This window comes from Hyperolius riggenbachi, chromosome 11 (assembly GCF_040937935.1).
Source record: "Hyperolius riggenbachi isolate aHypRig1 chromosome 11, aHypRig1.pri, whole genome shotgun sequence".
Lineage (NCBI taxonomy): Eukaryota > Metazoa > Chordata > Amphibia > Anura > Hyperoliidae > Hyperolius > Hyperolius riggenbachi.
Genome location: NC_090656.1, coordinates 5039441 through 5052122, shown reverse-complemented (window position 1 = coordinate 5052122; position 12682 = coordinate 5039441). Strand labels below are relative to the sequence as shown.

At 45.2% G+C, this 12682-nt stretch overlaps 2 protein-coding genes across 3 annotated transcripts in view; one reads left to right on the top strand and one right to left on the bottom strand.

Annotated features, from left to right (window-relative positions):
* Positions 1-12682, bottom strand: part of LDHD (lactate dehydrogenase D) — a 324776-nt gene that overhangs the window by 256175 nt on the left and 55919 nt on the right. The window lies entirely within an intron of this gene.
* LOC137537648 (exocyst complex component 3-like protein) overlaps positions 7629-12682 on the top strand; it is a 29092-nt gene continuing 24038 nt past the window's right edge. The window contains exons 1-2 of the mRNA XM_068259555.1: positions 7629-7744; positions 11754-11908. Coding sequence (XP_068115656.1) covers positions 7732-7744; positions 11754-11908 — 168 coding nt within the window. The 5' untranslated portion in view covers positions 7629-7731. The remainder of the gene's footprint in view (positions 7745-11753; positions 11909-12682) is intronic.

The following is a 12682-nucleotide window of genomic DNA, read 5'->3' as shown; positions in this document are numbered from 1 at the left end:
CCCATCCTCTTTTGCCCCAACATATCTCAATGAAACTTTTTAGATCAATATTGTTTCAAACTTTTTTTTTTTAAGGCCCTTTTACACTTAAAGTGAACTTAAACCAAATGTTTTCACTTACCTGGGGCTTCTTCCACCCCCCCCCCCCCCCTGCAGCCATCCTGTGCCCACACCGCTTCTCAACGATCCGCCGTTCTCCCCTGCCGCGGCTAAGTTTCATTTTCGCTCGACTGGGAGTCACCGGTCTACTCCGCCTGCGCAGCCCTGGCCATCTGTATACTTGTCTGCGTTGCCGTCTGCAATAGCGTCCTGCGCAATGGCCCCGCTGGCAAAAAGGAAACAGGATCGTTGAGGAGCGGCGTGGGCACAGGCTGGCTGCAGGGAGCTGGTAGAAGCCCAGAGTAAGTGAAACTAGTTTTTCCCCCATTTGGTTTAGGTACTATTTAATACGTTGCTTTCTGTTTTGGCAAATGGAATGCAGCACAACTTAATGCATGAAATGGAAAAAGGGCTCTGGGCCGCATTCGTAGAAATCTACGTCCTGCAGGTGGCTGTGCAGCTCTGACCGCTCTGATTTCTCCCGCCAATTTCGCCACTCTACACCCACTGCAGCTCGCTAGTCCTGTCTATAAGACGGCAGAGCTCTGTGAGCCGGTCAGGAGCTGCTTTAATTGGCTCCTGCCTACTTGATCACTGTGATCCAATCACATTGGCTTACAATGATAGACAGCGTCAGGAGCCAATGAAAGTGGCTTCTGGCCGGCTGACAGCACTCTGTCGTCATAGAGACGGCAGAGAGAGGGGCCTGCGGCCATGGGAGAGCGGACAGTATGCGCGGCGATACGTCAGGAGGCGCTGGTCCTTAAAGAGAAACTCCAGTGAAAATTATGTAATTAAAAAAGTGCTTCATTTTTACAATAATTATGTATAAATGATTTAGTCAGTGTTTGCCCATTGTAAAATCTTTTAAATCCCTGATTTACATTCTGACATTTATTACATGGTGACATTTTTACTGTTGGCAGGTGATGTAGCTGCTGCATGTTTTTTTGGCAGTTGGAAACAGCTTTAAACAGCTATTTCCCACAATGCAGCAAGGTTCACAGACAGGAAACTGCCAAGAGTACATACTCAGTTTCCTGTGGGCGGGGTTTCACCACAATATCAGTCATACAGCGCCCCCTGATGCTCTGTTTGTGAAAAGGAATAGATTTCTCATGTAAAATGGGGTATCAGCTACTGACTGGGATAAAGTTCAATTCTTGGTCAGTTTCTCTTTAATCACTTAACGACCAGCCGGCTGGTCTTTCCTGTATTTCCATGGAAATAGCCCCATGTCAGTTCATGGAGGGAGTCTCCGTGAACAGCCTGCAAGCCTCCGATCGCGGCTCGCAGGCTAAATGTAAACACGCAGGGAAGAAATCCCCTTTGTTTACATCGTACAGCGCTGCTGTCACAGCAACGCCGCCTAATAGGCTGAAGCCATCAGAGGCAGTACAAGACGGATCGCCGTCCTGTGCCGCCCACAGTGGGGAGGGAGGGGGGAATAGAGATGCGGAGGGGGGCTTGCGTTTCCGCGTTCGATGCGCCCGTCGATACGCATCGATTCGATTATTTCCGACATGTCCGAATCACGTTTCGATGGATCGTTAGGTTGATTTGCTATACTTGCGCAAAAGGTGGATCAGCGCAACACCAGGCCGCCTCCGAATGGCCTCCAATCAGAGATGCGCTGAGCCCCCCCAGGAACTACAAACGCACCTTGAACCCAAACAGAAGCTCTGCATATACACCAAAAGCATGGCTGTTAAGTGGGAGCAGCTGACCAAAAACGAATTACATTAGTACATAGCAAGGAAATGAGCAGCGCTACTTAAAAACAGACTAGTGCCCACCCGCAAAAGAGTGCAAGCCCCACTTGTGGGATATAATACACACTGAGCATACACATGACCTGTCTACCACTAGAGGATGTTGGTTTCCATTAACCGCTTGCATGCAACCTATTAAGTACTCGTCCCTCCCACTGCGAAGAAGTCAATCCTCCATGGGAGGGGCCTAACACTAACTAAATCCTAACCTATGTATATGCATAGCCTGGGTGTGCTACCAAGTAAAATCGAAAATTGCGCAAAAGGTGGATCAGCGCATCACCAGGCCGCCTCCGAATGGCCTCCAATCAGAGGTGCGCTGAGCCCCCCCAGGAACTACAAACGCACTCTTTTGCGGGTGGGCACTAGTCTGTTTTTAAGTAGCGCTGCTCATTTCCTTGCTATGTACTAATGTAATTCGTTTTTGGTCAGCTGCTCCCACTTAACAGCCATGCTTTTGGTGTATATGCAGAGCTTCTGTTTGGGTTCAAGGTGCGTTTGTAGTTCCTGGGGGGGCTCAGCGCATCTCTGATGGAGGCCATTCGGAGGCGGCCTGGTGATGCGCTGATCCACCTTTTGCACAATTTTCAATTTTACTTGATTAGCCGCACCCAGGCTATGCATATACATAGGTTAGGATTTAGTTAGTGTTAGGCCCCTCCCATGGAGGATTGACTTCTTTGCAGTGGGAGGGACGAGTACTTAATAGGTTGCATGCAAGCTGTTACAGGAAACCAACATCCTCCTCTAGTGGGAGGGACGAGTACTTAATAGGTTGCATGCAAGCTGTTACAGGAAACCAACATCCTCCTCTAGTGGTAGACAGGTCATGTGTATGCTCAGTGTGTATTATATCCCACAAGTGGGGCTTGCACTCTTTTGCGGGTGGGCACTAGTCTGTTTTTAAGTGGCGCTGCTCATTTCCTTGCTATGATTTGCTATACTTTACATGGCAATCGACCAAAAATCATCAAAATGCACTCGGAAATAATCGAATCGACGCGTATCGACAGACTCATTCGACGCTGAAACGCATGGTGTGTATCCAGCATTAGATTAGATGGGGTTAGGATCTCGTTATCTCATTGTTATCACATAGTGAGCAGGTCAAGAGAGAACAAAAATCTAAACTGATAGAAGAGCAGTAAAAGGAAATGAGGACAGCCCCAAGACCTCCACACTCCCAACCGGACATGGGCCTTGTAGCATGTTAGTCATTTTAAAACTATTGTACAACAATTTTGAAGGACCACTATCGCAAAAAAAGTAGGCAAGTTAAAATCTGACAGAACAGGTTTTGGGCCAGTCCATCTCCTCATGGGGGATTCTCAGGGTTTTCTTTGTTTTCAACAGCATTTTCTGAACAGCAGTTTGCAAAGTCTAACAGACAAAATAGTGTGCCAGTGAGCAGGCAGCCTGGTGGGTAGCTTACTATTTTGGCAGTTAAACTTCTGTTCAGGATTTGCTGTTGAAAATAAAGGAAACTCTGAGAATCCCCCATGAGGAGATGGACTGGCCCAAAAACCTGTCGTTTCTGTCAGATTTTAACTGCTTACTTTTTTTGCGATAGTAGTCCTGTAGGGAGTATTTCCAGTGTCTGCAGTGTAAGACTTTTTATTATTGCTGCAAGGATCAGTGGGTGATAGAGTTAATCACTCACCTGCTCAAGCGTAATTCATTAATGACTAACTCCGCCCCTTCCGCAGCCATGTTCCCCAGTTTTCCAAAGCTCTGTAGCCACTCCCACCTGCCCCTCTTGAGGAGAGGGGGTGGAGCTTGTCATGAATGAATTGCAGGTAACTATAATCCTACCACCTGCCGATCATTGCAGAAAATGTTGGAGGCTTTCTATTTTACACTAGAAGTACTCTTTAGGCCTGTTCCTCGAGCAGCTGAAGGTGGTGAAATTGCTGCTTGACCACTGCTCCTGTCCACGGGCCATGCGCTTGATGGCACCATGCACAGGCGCCCCCCCATGTAGTTGCTTCAGAGTACGGCTCCGATGGTGTTTTTTTTCCCACCACGAATCAAACGCAGTTACCTTACGCCGCCATTTGGCTGCATATAATTGCAGCTGAATGGCGCTTGTGGTTGGCAGCCAGGCGGCTGAACTGCTTACACTTCTGGAAGGGAGTTGAGTTTTTTTTGTTTTGTTTAGAACCCTCCAAATCTCCTCCATGTAACCATTGGAGTTCTGATCCCTTTCTGAATGGGGGGGGCGTAAACATTCCCCCTCATGCGCTTATGATGGTTTGTGGTATAGTCGCCACACAAAAACTGTGAGTACACCTTTATGTTTCACATCTAATTGCCTGGCGCACCTGCAATTTGCATTTTTGGCTCCTGGTTTTCTTTTTATATTTTCTCGGCCCCTGGATTTCCTGGTATCAGGAACCATGTCCTGTGTATCCTCACACCTGGTCCCCTCTCCTCTGAAGATGGGCCTTGTAGTGACCTGCTGTAATTTATTCCCCCTGGATCCTGGTGTTCCCCCCCCCCCCCACTCCAAAGATGGGCCTTGTAGTGACTGCGACTGTACTGTATTCCCCCTGGATCTCCTGGTATCAGGAACCATTTCCTGTGTATCCTCACACCTGGTCCCCTCTCCTCTGAAGATGGGCCTTGTAGTGACCAGCTGTACTTTATTCCCCCTGGATCCCGGGCCCCCCCAACGCCAAAGATGGGCTTTGTAGTGACTGCGACTGTGCTGTATTCCCCCTGGATCTCCTGGTATCAGGAACCATGTCCTGTGTATCCTCACACCTGGTCCCCTCCCCTCTGAAGATGGGCCTTGTAGTGACCCGCTGTACTTTATTCCCCCGGAATCCCGGTCCTAACCCCCCCCCCCCCCCCCCACGCCAAAGATGGGCCTTGTAGTGACTGTACTGTATTCCCCCTGGATCTCCTGGTATCAGGAACCATGTCCTGTGTATGATCACACCTGGTCCCCTCTCCTCTGAAGATGGGCCTTGTAGTGACCAGCTGTACTTTATTCCCCCTGGATCCCGGTCCCCCCCCCCCCCCACGCCAAAGATGGGCTTTGTAGTGACTGCGACTGTGCTGTATTCCCCCTGGATCTCCTGGTATCAGGAACCATGTCCTATGTATCTTCACACCTGGTCCCCTCCCCTCTGAAGATGGGCCTTGCAGTGACATGCTGCACTTTATTCCCCCTGGATCTCCTTGCATTGGGCACCATGGGGGACATTTATCAAGTGTCTGAGATAAAATATTGGTAGGTTTTTAGAAATCCGTGCAGAACTATCTTAAATCTTAAGAAGTAATTAAATAGTGCAGATTCCTTTTTAAACTGTTCTTAAATAGGAGGAGTTGGAAAGATTTCTCTGAAAGTGCAGTGTGTGAGCGAAATTGCTGTTGCCGAGGTAACCGGTACATCTACTGTATTGATACTGGCAGGCTCTGAGTGAGGAATTCAGCAGGGGGCGGAGCCCTTCACAAATCATGCCTAGCCTGCACTGCTGCACTATGTGTAGAAGTGTTATTAGGAAATTCTTACCCTGCAGCAGTTTAGGAATGGATTGGCACTTTCCTTAACGGTAGTGCAGCTCTAGAAATTCACGCTAAACTGCTGCTATTAAGTAGGATTTAAGAATTTTCTTATCATGCAGAACTGTTCTCCCTGCTGGTTAGAACTGTTTGAAGAGAACCTGTATCCAAAAAAAAGTGCCCCTGGGGGGTACTCACCTTGGGAGGGGGAAGCCTCAGGATCCCAATGAGGCTTCCCCCTCCCCTGTAGCTGCAGGCAGTCCAGCGCTGGCTCCCCCCGAAGTGTCCCGGAATCCTCCCTTGACAAGCCTTACAAGCACAGATTTACCTTCCCGGCTCCAGCGGGGGCGCTGTTGCGGCTTTCCTGACGGAGATAGGCGGAAATAGCCGATCGCTGTCGGGTCCGCTGTACTGCGCAGGCACAGGAGACTTGCATCTGCGCAGTAGAGCGGCCCGACAACGATCGGCTATTTCCGCCTATCACCGAGCGGAGAGCCGATACTGTGCCTGCGCTGGAGCCCCGGAGGTAAATATTTACATCCCCGCTGTTCGGGGAGCTTTCTCGCCGCTGACCGAGAAGGACGGGGGAAGCCTCAATAGGATCCGGAGGCTTCCTTCACCTAAGGTGAGTACCCCTCTCGGGACGTTTTTCTTGATACATGTTTTCTTTCAGAAGAAAAAACTGTCGGTAATGCATTGATAAATCTGGCCCACTGAAGAAAAAAATATGATATAATGATGTGTATGTGTAGTACAACTAAGAAATAAAACATTAGGAGCAGAGACATAAGTCTAATATTGTTTCCAGTACAGGAAGAGTTAAGAAACTCCAGTTGTTATCTATGCAAAAGAGCCATTGAGCTCCACGACTTTCAAAGTGGCAGAGAGCTCTGTCTTCTGAAGCTTGTTATCTCAACTATCAGGACAGTTCAAAAGTTCATTAGCCTTCTCTGTAAAATTATTTAGAATGCTGAGTAGTGTGTAAACTGCAAATATTAGAGAATGCTGCAATGTTATTAAAAAAAAAACACTATACAACTGAAAATAAAAATGACAATATTTTCTTTGCTACTAATGTTCTAACAATTATTCGTACTACACAACCAATTCATTATATCATTTTTTTTTTTTGCTTAAGTGTCTCTTTAAAGGAGAACTGTAGTGAGAGGTATATGGAGGCTGCCATATTTATTCCTTTTTAACAATATCAGTTGCCTGGCAGCTCTCCTGGTCTGTTTGGCTGCAGCAGTGTCTGAATCACACCAGAAACAAGCATGCAGCTAATCTTCTCAGATCTGATGATAATGTCAGAAACACCTGATATGCTGCATGCTTGTTCAGGGGCTATGGCTAAAAGTATTAGAGGCAGAGGATCAGCAGGATAGCCAGGCAACTGGAAGTAAAAGGAAGTAAATATGGCAGCCTCCATATACCTCTCCCTTCAGTTGTACTTTAAAGCGGTATAAAACCCTGTCATAATATTCAATAAAAACATGTTTTGCTACTTTTTATATGCCATACGGTTATCATATTTGCATTTGTGCATAAGTATTATTATTCATTTAGAAATTATACGTTCCCAAAAGTACAGTTTTTTGCTTTGTGAGCTGACTTTGCATTTTATTAACTGGTTTTATTCATTGCTGTATTGCAGGGAGACAAGCTTTCAGTGTCTCTCTGTCTCCAGCAGCTTCTCCACAGTCAGAGAATGTGTCACATTCCTCACTTCATACACTTAAGTAAACACAAGATAACATTATCTAAAGTTCGGATGCGTCTGCATTTCACTGCACTGAACTTTCAAGCTCTGTGTGTAACCCTTCGATTGCTGGTCTAGTAAAAAAAAAGTTGCTGATTGCATATAATATGCTGTAAATAATGCAAAGATGAAATGCAGGGTTATATTCCACTTTAAGTAGGATTTAAGAAGTTTCTTATCATCATGCAAGAACAGTTCCCCCTGCTGGTTAGAGCTGTTGGTAATGCTTTGATAAATCTGGCCCATGTCCTGTGTATCATCACACCTGATTCCCTCCCCTCTGAAGATGGGCCTTGTAGTGACACACTGTACTTTATTCTTATCCATCCCTCTTGTTGTACCAAAGGTTATAACTGCACTAGAATTACTTCTGGAGCTGGCAGCACACTATTGATATAACTGCTCCTCTCTCTCCTGCAGATAGCGTCGGCTCCGGGATAAGTTTCACGCTTTAATGTAAGTGTGTGGATGGAGTAGTCCATTAGTTTCCCCCACACCCCCCTGCACATCCTGTCATCTCTGCAGAGGATGTTGTGCTGGATATAGCTGGGGAACACTCCCTTCCCTTGCTGGTCAGACTGGGAGAAGCTGAGGATGGCAGCGGAGGGTAAGTGACTTATTACTGTAACCTTACTGTATGAGCTGTCACTCTGCTAGTTATGATGTCATTGTCATGTCACACTGTGGGGTGTGTTGTCACTGTACGACTGACATGTCATTCTGAGGAGTGTGATGTCACTGCTACAACTCTCACTGACCACTTAACATTGTGAGCTGTGATGTCATATCACAGAAATATGATGTCGCTGTTATACACAAATGTCACAGCTTGAGTCACAATCTGTGTCACTGCTATACACAGATTATGTCACAGCCTGGGGTGTGATGTCACTGTTATACACCGATATGTCACAGCCTGGGGTGTGATGTCACTGTTATACACCGATATGTCACAGTCGGGTGTGATGTCACTGTTATACACCGATATGTCACAACCTGGGGTGTGACGTCACTTCCGTATACAGATACTGTATGTCGCAGCATGGACTGTGATGTCACTGTTATGCACAAATATGTCACAGCATGAGGCGTGATGTCACTGCCATGCAGATATGTCGCAGCTTGGGGTGTGATGTCACTGCCATACACAGATATGTCACAGATTGGGGTTTGATGTCACTGCCATACACAGATATGTAACAGCATGGACTGTGATGTCAGTGCCATGCAGATAGGTCACAGCTTGGGGTGTGATGTCACTGTTATACAGAGATATGTCACAGCTTGGGGTGTGATGTCACTGTTATAAACAGATACAGTTGTGTTCAAAATTATTCAACTTGAAATTGAGGGTCTTGGCCAGCTTTACATTGATTTTGATCATTTCAGACATGTAATAATAAATGTTATCTTATATTTGTCTGACTTACAATTGCCTCTTTGATTTAATTGTAAACAAGATGACTGAAATTATCAAAATCAATGTCAGACTGGCCAAAACACTCAATTTCAGTGGGTGTTGAATCATTTTGAACTCAAATGTATGTAACAGCTTGGGGCGTGATGTCACTTCCATACACAGATATGTAACAGCATGGGGTGTGATGTCACTGTTACACATGGATATGACCGAGCATGAACTGTGGTATCTGTGATAAATGCCCAGGTATTAAGCTCCGTACACACGCTAGGCTGCAGTCCTTGGAAATAATAAACGATAGGTGGGCCGAGAATCCTTTTTTTAAAAAGTGTCCAAACAACGGTACGAGACAGCGATTGTCATCCATGTAGTCAGAACCACCCTCAGTCATTCGTATCGAACGATAACAAGCGATTCATTCAAACTCGTGTTCAGAACTCGCACTTCCAGGTCATTTTCGCACTTTCGGTAACGATTGGACCAGAAGACCATTGTTATGTTGTACCTGAATTTAAAATCCTTACTCTCGCCTACAAAGCTCTCCACAACATAGCTCCTTCCTATTTAAATCGGCTTATTTCCAGATACCATCCTACACGCAATCTCCACTCTACTAACGATATCCTTCTGTCTTCTTCCCTGATCACGTCTTCCCACTCCCGATTACAAGACTTCTCTCGATCCTCTCCCCTCCTCTGGAACACTCTCCCTCAACACATCCGCCACTCACCCACACTTACTATTTTTAGGCGCAATCTGAAAACTCACCTCTTCAGGCAAGCATACTCTCCTACCTAGGACCCTGCCCACTAACCACCATTTACACCACTCCTCACACAGCTTCCCTTACATAATGTCCTATACCTTATATGTTTACTGTAAGGCCTTTTGGCCAGGGCTCTCTTCCTGTGTAATGGGTGTACACACCTCCCACCCCTGTGTAAATATATGTAGTTAATTTGTTCTCTGCATCAGCTGTTATCCACTCTTGTATTGTATTGAGGGCTGGTTCACACTAAGGGCGTTTTCGGCCTCTTTTCAAGCGCAGGTGATTATCAAAATCGCCCACAAAACGCTTGTGCAATGATTCTCTATGGGAAGGTTCATATCAGTGCCTGTACCATTTTGGGGGCGATTTTGCTCTAATGGAAGGTATAAGAAGAGCGCTAAACGCTCACAAAATCACTTTATGCGGCGATTGCGTTCGCGCTTTCATGAATAAATACATTGTATTTATTCATTTCCGGGGCAAAGTGTTCACTTCCTGATTTGCGTCAGGGAGTGAATAAACAAATCGCTCTACAAAAGCGCTTTAGAAAAGTGCTTGATAAAAATCAGAAAGCGCAGGTGAGCACCGGGATGCGCTAAAAAATTGCGCACAAAATCGCAAAACTCTTGCCTTTGCAATTCCGATTTTAGATGGCGAAAAATTTTAATTTAAAATATTTTACATTTTAATTTAAAATATGTGCAAACATAGACAAATAAGAAGTATGTTTTTTTTTTTTTTTTGTAAAATGAGCCATAAATTACTTTTCTCCTATGTTGCTGTCATTTACAGTAGATAGTAGAAATCTGACAGAAGCGACAGGTTTTAGACTAGTCCATCTCTTCATAGGGGATTCTCAGCAAGGCTTTTATTCTTTATAAGATATTCCCTAAAATGATTTAAAGAGGAACTCCAGTGAAAATAATGTAATAAAAAAAGTGCTTCATTTTTACAATAATTAGGTTTAGTCAGTGTTTGCAGATTGTCAAATCTTTTAAATCCCTAATTTACATTCTGACATTTATTACATGGTGACATTTTTATTGTTGGCAGATGATGTAGCTGCTGCATGCTTTTTTGGCAGTTGGAAACAGCTGTAAACAGCTATTTCCCACAATGCAACAAGGTACACAGACAGGAAACTGCCAGGATTACCATGGTCCTCAGTTTCTTGTGGGAGGGGCTTCAACACAATATCAGTCATACAGCGCCCCCTGATGGTCTGTGAGAAGGAATAGATTTTTCATGTAAAAGGGGATATCAGCTACTGATTGGGATTAAGTTCAATTCTTGGTCGGAGTTTCTCTTTAAACAATGATGCTGGCCAGCTTCCCTGCACACTACACAGTTTTTTGGCAGTTGAACAGAGCGACTGTCATTCACTAAGTGCTTTTGAAAATAAATCCCTGAGAATCCCCCATGAAGAGATGGACTAGTCCAAAACCTGTTGCTTCTGCCAGATTTCTACTCCCTACTGTAAGTGACAGCAATATAGGAGAAAAGTAATTTATGGCTCATTTTACTCTGGAAAAAAACGTATTTGTTTATGTTTGCACATATTTTACATTTTAAAATTTTTCGCAATAATGCCCCTTTAATTGCTTTAGTGTGCATTTTTTCCATAGCAGTGCATTGTGAAAAAGCTTTCAGTTAAAACGCATATAGTGGGAACTGAGCCATAGGAAAACATGGGCATTACTTTGAAAATCAGTTTTCTTTCCGTTTTAACTGAGAGCAACTGATTAAGGCCTCTTTCACAGTGCAACGTTAAAGTCGCACGTTACAAAATGTTCCAACGCGGACAAACGCACAGCAATACTAAGTCTGTGCGACATTCACAGTGCACACGTTGCGTTTGTGTGTAACGTGTTGCATTATTAGAAAGTGCTGCATGCTCCGCGTTATACACGTTATTAGCTGCGTTGGACTGTTTGCACATGCTCAGTAATGACCTGGAAGCATACTTTTTATTGCCTTTATGCTCTACTGTATGCAGCGATAACGTTGCGTTGTGACTTTTTTGGAGCGTTGTAATTTTGCGTTGCGACTTTAACGTCACATCAAAACGCAACGTCCTACTGTGAAAGAGGCCTAAGTGTAAAAGGGGCCTAACTGTTGTATTGTTTTTGTATTGTTATACCCTGTATGCTGTTGTACAGCGCCATTGAAGATGCAGGCGCTATATAAGTCAATCAATAATAATAAAATGTGTAACAACGTTGTCTGCTTGTTGCTGAACAGTCGGGGATTGCTCATTTTCTGACGGCCGCGGTCTAGCGTGTGTACGGTGCTTTCGTTGTGAATCTTGGAATCGGCCATATACAGATAATACATAGCGGAGGAAAGACCATGCTTGCTGCGGGCGTCAGGTGCACTTTCTCTTCCAGCCGCCTCTCAATCTCACCCGGTGAATTGTGTGTTTGGCAGAAAGCGACGCGCTGGACAAAGCCGAAAGTTTGGCGAGAGGGGCGGCTCTGAAATGGGCGTCCGGAATATTCTCCCGCCCCGACCAGCTGGCACATCTGGGCCAATATCGCAGACGGGAGACCCAACGCAACAACTCCATCCAATCGCGCCTAAAGGTGAGTGACAGGTTACACTGGCCCCTCCTACACACAGCCAGGCCCAGAATTCCTATAGCCCTGCCCCTCTCTGGTGAGCCCAGACAAGGGTTAAACCTTCCAGTATTGCCACTTGTCCCCTTAAAGGGGAACTGAAGAGAGAGGTATATGGAGGCTGCCATGTTTATTTCCTTTTTAAGCAATACCAGTTGCCTGGCTATCCTGCTGATCCTCTGCCTCTAATACTATTAGCCATAGCCCCTGAATAAGCATGCAGCAGATCAGGCGTTTCAGACTTTAAAGTCAGATCTGACAAGACTAGCTGCATGCTTGTTTCTTGTGTTATTCAGATACTACTGCAGAAAAATAGTGCAGCAGGGCTGCCAGGCAACTGGTATTGATTAAAAAAAAAATATGGCAGCCTCTGTATACCTCTTATTTCAGTTCCCCTTTAAAGGACCACTATAGTGAAAAAAGTAAGCAGTTCAAATCAGACAGAACTGACAGGTTTTGGACTAATCCACCTCCTCGTGGGGGACTCTCAGGGTTGTTGTTTTTTTTTTTGTTTGTTTGTTTTTTAATTCAAAAGCATTTCCTGAACAGCAGTTTAACTGCCAAACCAATAAGAAACCAGCCAGCCTCCCTACTCACTTGCACACTATTCTGGCAGTTGGACTGAGCAACTGCCGTTTAGGGAATGCTTTTGAAGACAAAGAAAACCCGGAGAATCCCGCATGAGGAGATGGATTAGTCCAAAACCTGTCGGTTCTGTCATTTTAACTGCTTATTTTTTTG